Here is a 16,096-nt window from a genome sequence, read left to right on the forward strand (position 1 = left end):
CACACACACACACACACACACACACACACACACACACAAAATTCGATTACATACTCCAAATTATTTCAAGACTGAATTTGATAGTGTTCTTTCTTTCCTTTTAACTTAATAATTAGGATATTTGTGTTTACAAAAGATTATAAATATTTTCATTAAAAGTACCAAATGTATCAAAACTTATATTACATTAATTAAAAATGGCTTATTTCCTTGTGAAATTTACATATCGATAACAATTCTGTATCATTTAATAGTGATAATATTTTAAGGTTAAATGATCTCTATTCCTCCTAAGATTCATTTATCGCGGCTTAATGGTCTTAAGACCGACTCTTATACACAGCGCTCGATTTATCGCGCGATGAAAGCTTCAGAGAATGCGCGCTTCCTTAAGCAAACGTTAAACGTCAAATACTTCCACGAATGTATTATTTGTCTGTCGAGCGTGATGTGTCGTAAGAGCCCCATTATCCATACGATTGCAAATATCGCGGATAAGTCTTACCTCGATCCACGACCGTACGAACGATTCATAACGAGCGGTGTACCGTTACCGCGCGTTTCATCCGAACCGATCGAATAACCAAAGTACCGAGCTCGCTTCTCGCTTACCATCCTTCGATCAAATGATAAATATAATAGCGGGGCGAGGAGAAAGAGATGAAGAAACGAAGGGAGAAAGAGCGATCGTTAATCACACACATCTGATTATCCGCCCATAAACCTGCTGAATGGAAAGAACGTCTTTAAGCAGGAAGTCACGCTAGTTTCACGCTGCATTCGATAGATGTACAAAAAATCGATCTGAAACTTGATCCTAATCCGGCGATAATTAATACCTTGTATAGGTACGCATAATATATTTAACTATATACTAAGACTTTAAATCTCGCATACGAGAAATTGTATATATTACTTTATGTTGTTGTATATACCATTGCAGTACAATATCGTAAATATCAATACAAAAGTTGAAACTAGTAAATAACGTTTGATGTTTTAGGTATAGAAAAATGTATATTATATGATACATTGACACATTTTTATAATAAAAAATGAACACTAGTTTTGCGTATCTACAGCATAATTTGGAACCTAAACTAATTGTAAGATTACATTGCTTTCAGTTTTTAATTTTTAAGTGGGTAGGTAGGGTGCTGATAATATTTCAGGTATAATTTTCTTTAAAATCTTGTTGTGGAAAAGGAAAAAGTATTGCTCAAATAGCCAGAAATCTTAAAGTTTATTACTTTTATATTCCTCTATCTCATAAAGACATAATTAATGTAAATTTAATCATAATATTTACTAATAAAAATATAATACTATAAAATTAAAAATTTTTTTGAGTGTTCTGAACGTTCCATCTACCAACTTCTGTATCTTTAAAATATTTATTCTACTTAAAGGTTAATTACATTTGTCTGACAGAGATTTCTTTTGTGCCTGATATTGTTCTATTTATCGAATACGAGGAAAATTTCGTCATGTTCGTAGAGGCTCGTCTTGCATGGAGACACGACTTGCTTCACAAGTGTTATCAAGGTCGATGATATCGTATCGAGGGACCATTCTTCGCATAGAGAAGAGAGAAGAGAGAAACTGATACACAACCCAGAAGCAGATCCCATGCATCTGTTCTTCGCACACACATACGTGCCTGAGGCACATTACGGCACACGCGTAAGATAGGCGCCTATTCTCTTGTATGGTAAAAGTAGTTCACGATGCAAATTGTGTCATGTGATCGGCGACACGAATGGAACACGCGGTAATTGGCTTTAATTGCCTCGCGGTATGATAATGTCGGGTACAATCATCGATTTTAATTGGCTAAAGATCCGCTTTTATCGTCCTTCAGGAAGCGGGTTAATCGCGTCTTAAAAACAGAAAGAAAGAAAAAGAGAACTTTGTAGATATAATTTAATTTCTTTCTAAAACTAGTTTTTATCTACATCTCAGAAAAGTCATCATTTATAATCCAATATATATTTAAATAACTCTCTGATAACATAATTATTAGATAACGCGATAAATGACAGAAAGTCTTTATTAATCGTGAGTAAATTATGAGGCTTATGCAACAGATAAATGAAAAAAACTTTATCTTATTATTCTTAGATAAATGAAGTCTAGTTTCTGATTTTCAATTTTATTTGCAGATAATGAAATTGTATAATGCCGCGCGCGCGCGCGTTAAAGAATATTCATAATATAATTAAAACTTTAAGTTATCTTTTTCTAAAAGATTTCTTTTCTTAGATAATTATGTTTGATTTTTTTTTTTTTTATAAAACAGAAATCTCCTGTTATATACGAAGAAGTGTTTCTACGATTCCAGGATCAATTAACTCACGTTATATTTAGCAATTTCCGCTTTCGAGTAAAATCGTGTTCGGTGTTAAGCTCTCCTTCAACCGTAGGCCCGCATGATGTACATTGTACAGCATTCACGTTTCGTCTATCAGAGTTAAATCCGGAACACAGTTGATTTTACGGGGGCCATATTGAATCTACTATACATTGCCAACTACTCGGCCACAATAACTGCGGCACGAGATATCGTGCCATTCACGCGACACACTGCAGCGTTCGCGTTTTCAGAACCTGGTTTCTATAAGAACTGTCAGTAATAGCGTTCAGACTGGCGTTTTGCTTCAATATGTAATTGTAATTTAAAATCAAATAATACCGATGTATTTCGAGTCATGATCAATTTTCCAAGCGCGATGGAAATGTTACCCAATATGTCATCGTGTTTATTAAACTATCGCAAATGGAAATACCGAAAAAATATTTATTATAATGATTTATACACAATGTCCAGAAAAATCGAAGCTAAACTCATATGTGTTAATAAGATCGAGTACACTCTAAAAATAGCGGTGTCTATATAATTCTCATTGTGTTGGTGTTAATATTAACACCAATATGATGTGGCTTTAACACCATGGGTTTTGAATCCACACCATGATTGATATAAACACCAGAAGTTTGAAATCCACATCATTAATATTAATACCAACACAGTGAAAATTATATAGACACTACATGTGGATGTTAAATTCACACCAATATTTTTTAGAATGAAAGTGAAAAAAGATTATATAAACTTATTATATCCAAAAATGTTTTATTAAAAAGTATAAATAACATAATAAATTACATACTCTTCCTACTCCGTAGATATTCTGATAAGATAAAGCATAAATTTAAACAGACTTCTATTAAATTATCAGAAAAATTAATAAAAATTGCACGGCATTGGGTGGATAGACCCCGTAACGAGACAAGCGCGCGAGTGAATCATTCGTTGCGACAGCATTTTCATGGCCTGACGTTCAGGCGCTGAATTCAGATAAATAGATAAATATCTATTGTGTAAGGAAATGACAGCGGTTGCGAGAAACTTCGTCAAGGATGCGAGGAATGTGGGACAAGGGGAATCCCGTACCTTGACTTCGCCGGGTTGTGCAACGGCGCCCATCGGTTTAATCAGACTCGTAAAATCCTCCGGATCGATCGATCAGGCGACACTAATAAGCGTGAAATTCACTCGGAAGCGGACGCGTCTTAAGCTGTTTGCTTGATGCTCAGATCGTATCAGGCATCTGCGATACTTAAGAAAGTATCCCATTAACGGACACGAAAGTTCCTATTACTTGATGGGATCAATATAAGAGAGTTATTATTATTATTATATATGGCGTTATTGACCGAGTAACATCTAATCCATGAGAGCAAATAATATAGACGAGTCAATATTTAGTCCATAAGCGTAAATAATCAAGACAGTAGCGTCTCACCGCTACTAAGTATAGGGTAAATGTGAAATAAATGATAATTCACGATGATAGACGCCGAGCAATAATACTTTCGATTTAATTAAATATCCGCCATGTTAATCAGTACCTCCGACTGAAAGCGTATCTCGCTGCTACGCGAGATAACGAAGTTTATACTACGCGTTCTTACTTCGGGATCTTCGGGGTCTAATCAGGCCGATGAAACACTGTAATTTACCGCGTCGAAGTTAGACTCTCATTACTCCACTCGAAATAATGAAGCGTTACTTGTGCGCGACTCGCCGATCTCCTGTATTAAGGGCGGCGATCCGCTTGCGCGGATTTATGGAGAGTAGAAATCGAGCGCGAAAACCCGCAGCACATACGAACGCTTGCGAATTTTGTCGTACATGATATCAAGTATCGCTATCAGAAATAACCATGATATTCGGCGCATATTAAAAGTAAAATTTAGCGCGATATTAAGGTGAACACTGTTAAATTCATAATATCAAATTGTATCTAATTTGAGTTGTTTTTAATCATTTCTATAAGTCGTCACTGCTCCTATTTAATAAACCGTTAATTTAATTAAAACAACGAAATTAAATAACAAATAGGAAATAAATTCCTTTTCGATTTTGAAACGCAAACTCTACTGAACTACCGCAGTAATATCACGAGTTAAATTGACTATAGCAAATTAACAATTGGATGCTCTTATGCATCTTAGAATGATCTTAATAATGCTGAATGACATATTAAAATCTGTAAAAATTAATTTTTATTGCAAAAAAGTGTTACCTCAATCGGGAGTTGAACCCGAATCTCTAGCATTCCGTGCGAGCGTCCAAAGCCTTTAGATCACCAAAATTAAATAACTTTGACTCAAGAAAATGTATTAAAATAAGTAAAAAATACAAGTCAATGTAAGCCTGGATGGTAGTGTGTATTACATACAAGTTTTACACATTATCGTCTGGCTTACATTAGCTTGTATTTTTTACTTATTGTAATAAACAACGTTCATATTAAATGTATGTACTTAATAAACTATATTTTATTATTTACTAAATGCATATATTAATATGTATGTGTATGTATGTGTGTTTATTTTAAAACCAACCACAGAAATGGATTGATTTATATTTTGACACACATAGAAGTTAAAAATAAGAAAATGTTATTTAACTTAAAGAGATATTGGATTATCTTTGCTCCTTTTATATCTAACAGTGAAGGAGTAAATTGCGAATTTCAATTTACACGAGATTTTCCAGCGAGTAACTAGAACGAGTAACATATCGCACGGCTGCTTCTCGAATCGCCGTGTCGGCTCCACGGTATCTTTCCGCGCACTCTTGCAACAAACTCATTGCGACGCGATACGCGAGCATAAACGAGCATGGACAACACGTTTCTTCTTTTTCGAAATGACTACGACGACTTGCGAAGTATTGCGTCACGTTGCACGGAACGTCCTCAGGAGGCGATTAAGCGTTATTATTGATGATTGCTAAATAATCTTACAATTAGTTAGAAATAATAAGATCATTACTGTTAATATAAACTTGATATAAATTTTTATTAACATGTATGGAGAGGTGAAATGATGGTGTAAGTCACTTTTTTAAACCTATCGATTTGAGGTCACTGCAGTCTGCTGAAGCAAATATGTTGAAAAAACCTTTTGTTTCTCGAAATCATAATTAAGTGAATTACCATCATGGCTTTTACTCCTCCATATATCAATATAGTCATCAATTTATTTGTAAATATTGATATTTTAAAATCTTTTCTTATTTTATTCCTATTTATTATCTTTCTATGAATCACTCTGTAAAATTTAAGTACGGAAGTATTAGCTCGTTAAAGTATAAAATTATTTAAAAAAGTGTTCAAGGTCAAGTATTCATTATTTAAATGCTTATTGAAGTGTTTCCTGATTTTTCTTGATGATTTCCGAGACTTTATGGCACGATTTTATTGCTTACGATACAGCAATACTTTCGCGGTCAAAACCTTAAAGCCAGCTGCCACGTAGATTCATATCGCAAGACCTGCATATATCCGAGGGCATCCAGATGCAGTCGTCCGTCGTGGGGTGGTATTCTGCTTGGCTAGTAGAGATTAAAGTAACCGAGCTACCGTAGCCCCCATAAATATTGAACGTCCCCCGGATTTATAGTCGTACCGAGGACCGCCGGGTTACGTAGGAGGAAGTTATATGAGTTGTCCGCCTAAAACCAAGCAGAGGGACTGCTCCCGCAGGGGTCCGGCTTCTCCCGGCAAGCGAGCACGCGGTAGCGAGAGAGCCCTTTGCACTGCAAAAGGCCCGGCTAATTAATGTATTGTTTCACCGGCTGCGGTCCGCGCACCTCCGGAATCTGCATCCGCTGAATATGCAACATCGTCCACAACCCGGAGAGCGCGGCTCCGGATTAGTGAACTGTGCTCATGCCCTATGCATACCTCTCGACTTTTCCTCCTCGTGACGCAAAGAGACCGCAGCCCGGCCGGATGCAAGGTAAGAGGCCAATTCGGCACATTCTCTCGATTTTCGGGTCAAAAACAGAATGGGGCAGCGACCCGAGAGACGTGCCTTCTTTTCTATTTCATGAGGAATCGCACGGGAATCTATTAAACGCTAACGACACATTCCAGGAGAGTTGCAGGAGTCTTCTTAAAATGTTTCGAGGAAACTGAATTATATACAAAGAATAACGTTGAGCGTTTCTCAGCAAGGACAATATAACACAGTGAATCATTAAATCTTTGTTATTTGTCAACATTAAACAAGGATGAAATGATTAAATGTGTTATATTGTGTCCTTGCTGGAAAATGCCCGTTAAGAATAACGGAAATGCGTAGGACACCGTTGTGTTTCGCGAATTATTATTGCGCGATTACGTTGTCGTGTACATACATGTGCGAGTTAAACACGAATTGGTCCACGCGGAGCAGCGTGAAATTGGAAAGCCGACAATCCCGAGACGTTGCAAATATCATAATTACAAATTGCATACCTACTTCGTTCGTTTCCCTCTTTCGAATAACGAGCGCGCGGAGATAATAACCGCAACGTACCGGCCTCACGACTCTGATGAACGCGCGTGATAATAAAAAGAACCTCGTGTCATAACGGATAAAACGTTTTCCACCGCAATACGAACGTCATAATCGGACGGGCGATCAGAGGAACCGCTTAATCCTCCAGCTACTTTGACAATCTCACAGACACGTAGGCGTGATTTCGCTCAGTCGCGTAACATGATTTACGAGTTTACGCCTCGGTAAAGGTCAAAGGCTCTGCCTCGTGAATTGTTAGCGAGTATGCGTTACCTCGTTCGCGCCGATTACCTACACGGTGATCAGACAGACGCGTAACATTCCACCGGTAGTTATGCAGTCGTTGCGAAAACAGTTGCTTCTCTCGGCGAGGAACTCGAACTTTCCGAGGACAACTTTGCGAATTATAAAAGTCTCCCCGAGGAGGCGCACAACTTCGGACGACTGTGTAATTTTTACGATGGCTTGTGAGTTTAACAAGACTGGTGCGCTTAACCAGAATAGATATGAGATGAGGTAAAAAATACGAATAAAAATATAACTGTATATAAAAGGTTTCTCTTATTTAAGAGAAACTATTTAACCGAATATAATTTTCATTATTTTCAAATTCAAATATATTTTAGATATATTGGATCGAAAACAAAAGTTCGTAATGCTACTTTATTTGTATCATGCCTACATTGTTTTTAAAATTTAGTCATTATATCATTCGATAGAACAAAATTTCAACTTTAAGGATCAGTTTTTTTAATTATGGTATAATGATTTTTAACGGAGTTATAAAACATAGTGATCTTTTTTTAATTTAAATTTAATTCATTTTTAACAAAGTTACAGCTAGCTGCAGCTGAATTTTAAAGTTCGTAGCGCTACCAACATTTCCAACCCAATACTTCTGTCAGAATATTAAAATAAAAATCTACTATGTAAAGACGATTTCAGTTAATGTGTAACGAGATTTTATAATGATAATAGCAAATATGATAAAAATATAATGATTAAATATACACATAACTTTATAATTACACTTCTCATACTTGATATTGAAAATAGCACTGTGATCACAAATTCTTTTACTCTCTTCTAGGATTATAAGTTATATTTTGGTGATTATAATTGTCAGTTTAAATCCCCAGACACAATGCGAGGCAACAGCGATAGGAATAATGTAGAAAGAAGCGATATATAATTGTCACCTCCCGTTGCACAATGCCGTGAAAGAAATAAAAAGGCCAACCAATCTGTTCAGAGACTATATACTCTTCAATCTGCTTCAAGATTATAGCATATATAAACAAAATGAAAAATCTAAACGTTGATTGATAGGCTATAAGGCGATGAATACAGAATTCCAACTCATCGGAAATTTATCGCTATTGCGTTATTCCGTGTTCCTATGTGTATTGATATGTACATTTCCGAATGTTAGATTCCTCTGTTTCTATCGCTATCGCTATGGCTGTTGTCTCGAATTATGTTTAGGGCTTAAGGATTATTATATAATTTATGATTTATTTATAAATATAGATTTTATAGTTTTCTGTAAAACTATTTTACTCATGTTCAGTTCAAGCGGTAAAAGCACATTCTTGCACAATACTACGTCGCTGTGTTCAACGAAGGCAACGTTGAATCCGGCCAGGAAGTTAATTATCCGCAGTTACTATTGTGGAGAGCCTAATGACCATTCTTTTGAAATCCGTGTCGATTCTTCGAAAGAGCGCGAAGTTGCCACACGTGAAGCAATTGAATGTCAGGTGCGAGAAAGGAGAAAGAAAAAAGCTTTAACTGTATGTACAATATATAATAAATAAGAAAATATTTTTTAATAATAAAAGACAAGATACGTGTATCAAATATCTCGTGCTTCTTTTCAGCTGCGTATTACTTAACCATTATAGCTAAGAATGGAAATAACGTGTAGTACAAGGCGATGTACTTGCCTGTATTTTAAAGTAAATGCAGGTCGCAACCGAAAACTCTCCTCTTTCATATTAATTACGAAATATTCCGTATATACGCGGCTGCATTTCACGCTGTAAGAGCCTCGCGTACGAACAATCGTCCCATCACCGAGGGACCTCGGGCATGTCTGTCACGCGTGCGGTTCCCCGTGCGTGCCCGTGTAATTTCAGGCCGCGTTCCCTGGCAAGAGGAATGACACCGTCGGGAGCATGTTGATAGAAAATTCTCGAGAGTAAGTGCTCTCTAAGGAACACGAAAGCAAATGACAGTATCGGTACTTTCTGATAAAATGAAAGGAATGTTGGGTAATTGATGGTTACTCGAAACTAATATATAAATATTATTTTCAACGTTTAAAATTGATTTAAAAATATAAAAATTAATTACGTGAATCCTTATAAGTTTATATATAAAAACTTGAAAAAAAAAAATATAAAATATATATTTATGTGTATGTCAATATTTGAATCTGTTCTGCAGATTGAATTTTATGTAGAGTATAAACTCTACAGATTAACAGAATTAAATGCAGTAATCCGAATAATCGTGGCGTTTAAATCGAATGTTTCTGTAAAACTTGCAACCGTTTTTATTATTAACAGAAAATGCACCAGAAAGTATTTCTGGTGGTAGCGCTAATCGGATTTTCCGTAAGTACTCTAATCACGTTTGCGCATAAATATAGATTTTTCCAACGTACTTTTCTCACGTGTGTTATAAATATCATTACAAAGATTTGTAAAAACCGCCGTTTCCTCCTCGCACCCGTCCCTTTGCGGAGCTCGTAAAAAAAAATAATTTAATTAAGCTCGTACTTAATGCGACAGACGCAACGTAGATTCTCGTTAAAACCGGATACGGATCACGAATTACGCAACTATCTGCGGCGGCAGGAATTCGCGCTGCACCTGCGAAACGCGATGTCATCAGACGTCATCAGCGAAATTCTTTTAGCCGGACGTGCGCCTACAAGAAAGAAGAGTCCGCTCGTGCCGCAATGATTTTAACATTTCTTTTTAACATTTAATACTGATCGTTTTATTACACGCACGCAATATAACGCCTCCATGGATTCTGTTCTAGGAAAACACGCGCATCGCGAGAGGATGGGATTAATACATGATAGCAAGACTTCTCGATCCGGTCTCGTTGAATATAAATCGCAAGTTACGTGCGATAAATTAAACGAGCAGGTACGTTTTCCTTTCATTGCACCTGTGTCTCCTTTTATACTCCAAGCGTACGTTTCTCCGCGTGTAGAAAATAATAGACATTTTGCAAGAGCGTGCTCCGGATACGGTAAACGATAACGTCGCGCCGCGTCGAGTCGCGTGTATAGCGGATGAGCGTAGCGTGAATTTGGGACGAACGTGTATTGCCATGAGGATCTTTAGTTGTTTCGCGATAAGTATTGAGGTTTTATAACGATTAGGATATTCAAAATTTTTAAACACACATACACGTATTGCGAAAACGCAATGGCAAATAGGATGCGGAAATTCCGGCGTCAGGAATATTATTTTGTTGAGAAACGTGACACAGGAGAGCGTAAAGCGACTCATAGACCGTGGAAAAAAATCGAGAAGCGTAACCGGAGACGAACATTGTCAAAATGTGCCGGGGCCAACGTCCGGTGGGGAGGCGATTTCTATGAGCGCGTTTTCTAGGATGGATCAATATGTATGGTAATGCGGTCGCGACTGTGCAGGTTGTACACATCAGCATCGTCCTACGTGCACACGCGACCATAACGGTTTTATGTATGCGCGCGGTACGTAGTACGTGACTTTTCATATACGGATAATAAACATGTTATTTAGTGGTCTACGAAATACTCGTACATACGCGTATTGTGGACAGGTATTTATCTTATGTATATTAACATCGTCAAGGTATTAAAATAAGATTAGTGTAATTACCACAGTCAGTAGGTCTTACTTGCGAGATAGGAACCATGACAAAGCGAAAGTTTTCTTTTTAATTAGGGGATATACACAAAAATGAACTTTTACTATCCTGCTGTCAAACGTATTATAGATCTTGTTTTTATTCTTATTATTTTTAAACTAGTTTGCGTCTTGCTTCCATTTTTCCTGAAACGTTTATTGCACTCTCGTTCACAAAAACGTATATATGTGTGCGAGTATGTATGATGTGTAAATGTGAGTAAATTCGTGTGAGTTCGTTAAACCCAAATGACTATGCGGAACAGTCATCTCTGTGAGACAAAGCGAAAAAAAAGTTTATCGATACTGCGCCAGCGAATAACGCATACATATAAAGATAAAACAGTTTAATAAAGTCAGAGAGAATCAAATAAATTTTTTTTAAAGAATAGTAATATTATTCGCAATTTTTTTCTGGAAAGATACTACGAAAACTTGTGGCTAAAAGCGAAAAAATGTTATTTAAATAAATTCATTATGTAGCCATAACGATCGAATAAGTTTCATTATGCATTAGGATAGAAATATTTTGATACGCAGCTATAATATTATTAATACTACCTATAAAAATTTATGAAGTATTAAAGAGAAGGACCTGACATAGTGAGACGACTGTGATGATTCCAAAGTATATCACTATATAGATATGAAGGATAAATTAGAGAAGGATTTAGCTCTATCGAATTTTCATGATGCACAGTCGAGACTGCAGACAAATGGTAATCAAGTTGTCCAGACATTTCCGGCCTCATTCAGGTCGAAAATTAAAGTCTTTAATATATAACGAAATGCCATATAACCACCGTTGAGCAAACTTATAAAGTTAAAAGCGCTTTGAAGGAATAAGAGATTCTCAACTTCATTAACCATCCATGATAGGAGGTGTGATGACACGTTTCATTTAAAAAGCAAGAGCGAAGAATCATAAACGAATTAAAGCCATGGATTATGAACTTCTTCAAGATAAACTCATATCTAAGATAAACTCAATTATTTTCAACTTCACTTAATTAATTACTTGCACATCTGCCTCTATGAAACTATTTTAGAAGTTTAATAGAATTAAGAGAGTTATAGTTTTTTTCTTCCTCAAAGTTTTTAAAATTTCTAACATATTTTAAAAGAAGTTTCGAGCAATAATTATCATATATATTATAATTAATACGTAGTATAACATAATAAATGAGATATTTTTAAATCCAGTCTCTTTCTCTTTCTTTCTTAGAAATATTCGATACAAAATGTTGTTCGAATTTCAGCTGATGTCGATAAATATGTATGTATTATACGCAACGTACGTGTGCGCAAATGCGAGGTCTTATTTCGAAGTTTCAAAATGGCAGAGTTAATTAGCCTATTCGCGTCCGTCTCGTAGTTATTCCGGGTGAAAAGTCTCTGACCGAGATAGCCGGGTGCGTGTTTGTTTCTTTCCGTTCGTTTTAATGTCAGCGTATGATGACCACGTCCGTTGAAGCAGTCGTCGATTAATTTCGACCTTAGGACAAGATTTCCCGGATACATATCGCGCGCAACGATGCATCGTTAATGAGCTATAAAAAAAAGCAATAAATGTCTTGTGCCATGTATTGAATAAATTTTCAACAATGGCTAATAATATATCGTTGTTTATGCAATTTTCTAAACAATATATATAATAATGTAAAAGTAATTCAAAATGTGTGTATAAAAATGTTATAACTCATAATATGTAACTCGCAAAAAATGTATCTTTTTAAAAGCTTTTAAATAGTTCTTCTTTGAGACATTTCATATATGTACTTATATACTTGTCAGATTTAAAAAACTTTTTCATTTACGTATTGCAGAGTAGACAATAATATTTTAGTTTAACGTTCTTAAACTGTGATAGTGGCGTGCTCTTTAAGAGTTTAGGAGAACTAAGAAATCTCAAAATCTCGATCAATAAAAAGATAAGTCTCATATACATATAGCAACCATTTTACACACTGACGAAATTTTACGCGGATCCGAGATTGAGATACTTGGGGATATCCTCTTAGAGATGCTCAGAGAATGAAATCCTAAACGTCCCATGAGAAGCGTGGTAATTACTTTTAGATTCTCGCGAACGTTATGAAAATAAATCTGTCCTTCTCGCACTTGTGAGCGCGATTGCGTTTCCCGGTAAGCCTTTGTGGTGTTAATGACGAACACCACGAAGAGAAATTGCACCGGGACATCTTTACGATCGAAACCCCGGTGCGCGGCGCTGAAGATCAACGACACGAACGAACAACAAACACGGACGGGCCGCACACATTACGAGATTTAATTAAAGTGCCTGATGTATTTATCAACCCTCTTTCTTGGAAGCAATACAATCCGCTTAAGAAAATTCGTTCTGCGCGTTTCCCTGGCGAGACGAACGGGGCAAAATCGAGGTGATAGGACGTGCACATAGGACGTTCTAATATAAAGTCTCGAAAGGATAAGACGACTCTTTGACTACGTATCGCATTCCAGTATCTTCGCAAAACGTCGACAGTACCATTTGAAATTGCTGCAAGGAGTTGTGCTAAAACATCGACGCTAAAAATGTTAACGAGCTCAAACGAGTCCACATATTTTTGCGGTCACACGAGAACGAGAGAGGTAGACGGGTTAGCGTTTTACATAACGATTTATGAGCCAATATACCCATCAATTTACAAGCACGGAATCTTCGGATGTATTTGCGCTCGCGCTAGCCTTGTTAATTCAATTCACAGGAGCAAAAAGCCGCAGCGAACCCTTCACTCTCGCGTGAAATTTACGGCGGCGACGACATGGCACTCGCGCTAAATCAAAAACAGAATTTTTGCCGCGGCTCGACTCGGCTACGGTAGCAAAGTACAGGTTGCGAAGCTAGTCCTTCCCTGGTGGTGATTATGATGAAGAAAGAGGAAGTGAACGTCGTGCGGAGGAGGGCCACGTTTCCCCGATTGCCGCCGCGCCAGGAAGACAGGCATACCTCTCTTGCATCGGGGAGGTATTACATAACTATAAATTTTAATTGAATCCGCGGGCCGTGTGGCTCTCCTCCCTCCGGTGATCATCTTCTGGCAATAAACGTAACGCAGGACGTATATACCCGCGTGCAAGGGATGCACGAGGGGAATACAGAGAGAGGAAAGAGGAATTAACAACTAGTTTTCACTCACCATGTAGCTGCGCGAGCGACTGCAACGTGTTGGCGGTGTTGCAGTTTATGAATCCTGAAACAGAAATAGAAAATACACCGTTAGAAGGAAAATACTTGCATATACCTATTAATATCAATGTTATTTGGCTATTTTAAGAAAAATTATGATTGGGGGAGAGGTAAAAAAGTATATTAAAATATAAAATATTTGAAGCTTTTGATAAGATAATCAATAAAAAATTGAACATTAAAAACGGAGTTACTCTACTTTTCTTATAACTTATTAACGTTACCATAATCAAATTAGAAGTACGGTTTATTGTCTAATTTATTTCTAAACTTTAATTTGAACGCGCAAAATTTTACTGAGATGTTATGCAATCAGAGTTCTGTAATACTAATTTATACAAAGCTTATAAATTTGCAAAATGAAGTAATATATAATACTACTTGTAAAACGCATGTAATTCTGCATTTCGCTGTGTAATAGTGAAAGCAGTTGGAAACTAAAATTTACTGCAAATTGATTAATTAATTCAGAAATTGTATAGAGTACAGCGCGTAATTGTGTATACTACATCACGTAATTAAACTGTACAATGACACAAACATATAGGCGAAACTATTTGAAAATTTATTGAGAATGGATTAATTAATTTCTGTTATCAGACATATTATTATCCCGGAACAAAAACTAGTATTCTAGAATTGGCTGATTCAATACCTTTCACTGCCCTTAATATCCCGTTATTCTCTTACTTTTGACATTAAGGAAAATTATATGAACGCGTATTTATATCGTCAAATGAAAAATGTTACAGAACATGTAGTCTTCTAAACAATGTCGTGTTAAGTTTCACGCGGGCACATATACGCGCGCGAACGTCGTGATCTCAACATCGGTACAACCATATATACGCCTCAAACATTCCCATGACATGAGATAACCTCTGAACTTAAAGCCCTCGGTTCGACCGATCGCGGTCGGATCCCAACCCGCGCGAACGTCCAACATTGTGATTTAAGAATGTCGAAATGCGCGTCGCGCCATCGTATTTCCACCTCCAACGACCTTCCGCTTTCTTCGCCGGCGCAGCGCGGTGTCTTACTTCCTTTATTTCTTCCGCACTTAATGCGTAGTACTTTAGCTTTTAATTTTAATAAGATTTTTTATTTCCTTCGAGTCAAGTGAGAGCACGACTTAACGGGCGACGACTTTCATGCTAATTAACCCATTAACGCCCAAAAATCCCGTTTTTTTCAGCTCATTTTCAAACCTCATTCTTATAACTAAAGAGGAGAAATTTCCAAACAAAAACCATGTTTTCTACTAGTTTTGGGTATGCTCTTCAAGAATCCGTGGTCAAAATTGAGTTTGCTTAAATAGGAAATCCAATATGGCGCCGGATTTGTAAAAAAAAGTACCCAAAAATTTGGAATTTTTTTTTTCGTAATTTTTTTGGGTCAATAGAGTTTCGAGACTCAATCCTAACTATGATCAACGGTGATCGGAATAGTTGAAGTTTGAGGAAAAATTTTTTTGCCGATCTCAATTGGCCATAACCTTTTCAAAATGGCGGATTTCCCATATGGCGGACATGAAATTTTGAAAATCTCACAGATTTCTGTAAAACTCTGTACTCGGGGGTTTTCGTGGTCGCTGATTACGAATTTGACATTCTACTCTCTGCGTGACCAGAATTTTCTGTGAGAAGTGTGCATTACCATTCTGCAATCCAGGTTTCAAGAAGAATCATTGAAAGGATTTATATTTCAGTGAGACGCAAGGGGACTCACTTTAATCAAGCACGCCGAAAGAGACAAAATTCTACCACATCCACGTTATTGTCTCTGGGTTACGCAGAGAGTAGAATGTCAAATTCGTAATCAGCGACCACGAAAACCCCCGAATACAGAGTTTTACGAAAATCTGTGAGATTTTCAAAATTTCATGTCCGCCATATGGGAAATCCGCCATTTTGAAAAAGTTATGGCCAATTGAGATCGGCAAAAAAAATTTTTCCTCAAACTTCAATTATTCCGATCACCGTTGATCATAGTTAGGATTGAGTCTCGAAACTCTATTGACCCAAAAAAAATTATGAAAAAAAAATTCCAAATTTTTGGGTACTTTTTTTTACAAATCCGGCGCCATATTGGATTTCCTATTTAAGCAAACTCAATT

At 36.7% G+C, this 16,096-nt stretch overlaps 1 protein-coding gene across 1 annotated transcript in view; it reads right to left on the minus strand.

Annotated features, from left to right (window-relative positions):
- The window catches only part of orb2 (cytoplasmic polyadenylation element-binding protein orb2), a 161,753-nt gene that overhangs the window by 43,320 nt on the left and 102,337 nt on the right, over positions 1 to 16,096 (minus strand). Inside the window, exon 4 of the mRNA XM_018453631.1 lies at positions 13,931 to 13,984. Coding sequence (XP_018309133.1) covers positions 13,931 to 13,984 — 54 coding nt within the window. The remainder of the gene's footprint in view (positions 1 to 13,930; positions 13,985 to 16,096) is intronic.

Source organism: Mycetomoellerius zeteki, unplaced genomic scaffold, assembly GCF_001594055.1.
Source record: "Mycetomoellerius zeteki isolate Tzet28-1 unplaced genomic scaffold, Tzet1.0 scaffold4, whole genome shotgun sequence".
Lineage (NCBI taxonomy): Eukaryota > Metazoa > Arthropoda > Insecta > Hymenoptera > Formicidae > Mycetomoellerius > Mycetomoellerius zeteki.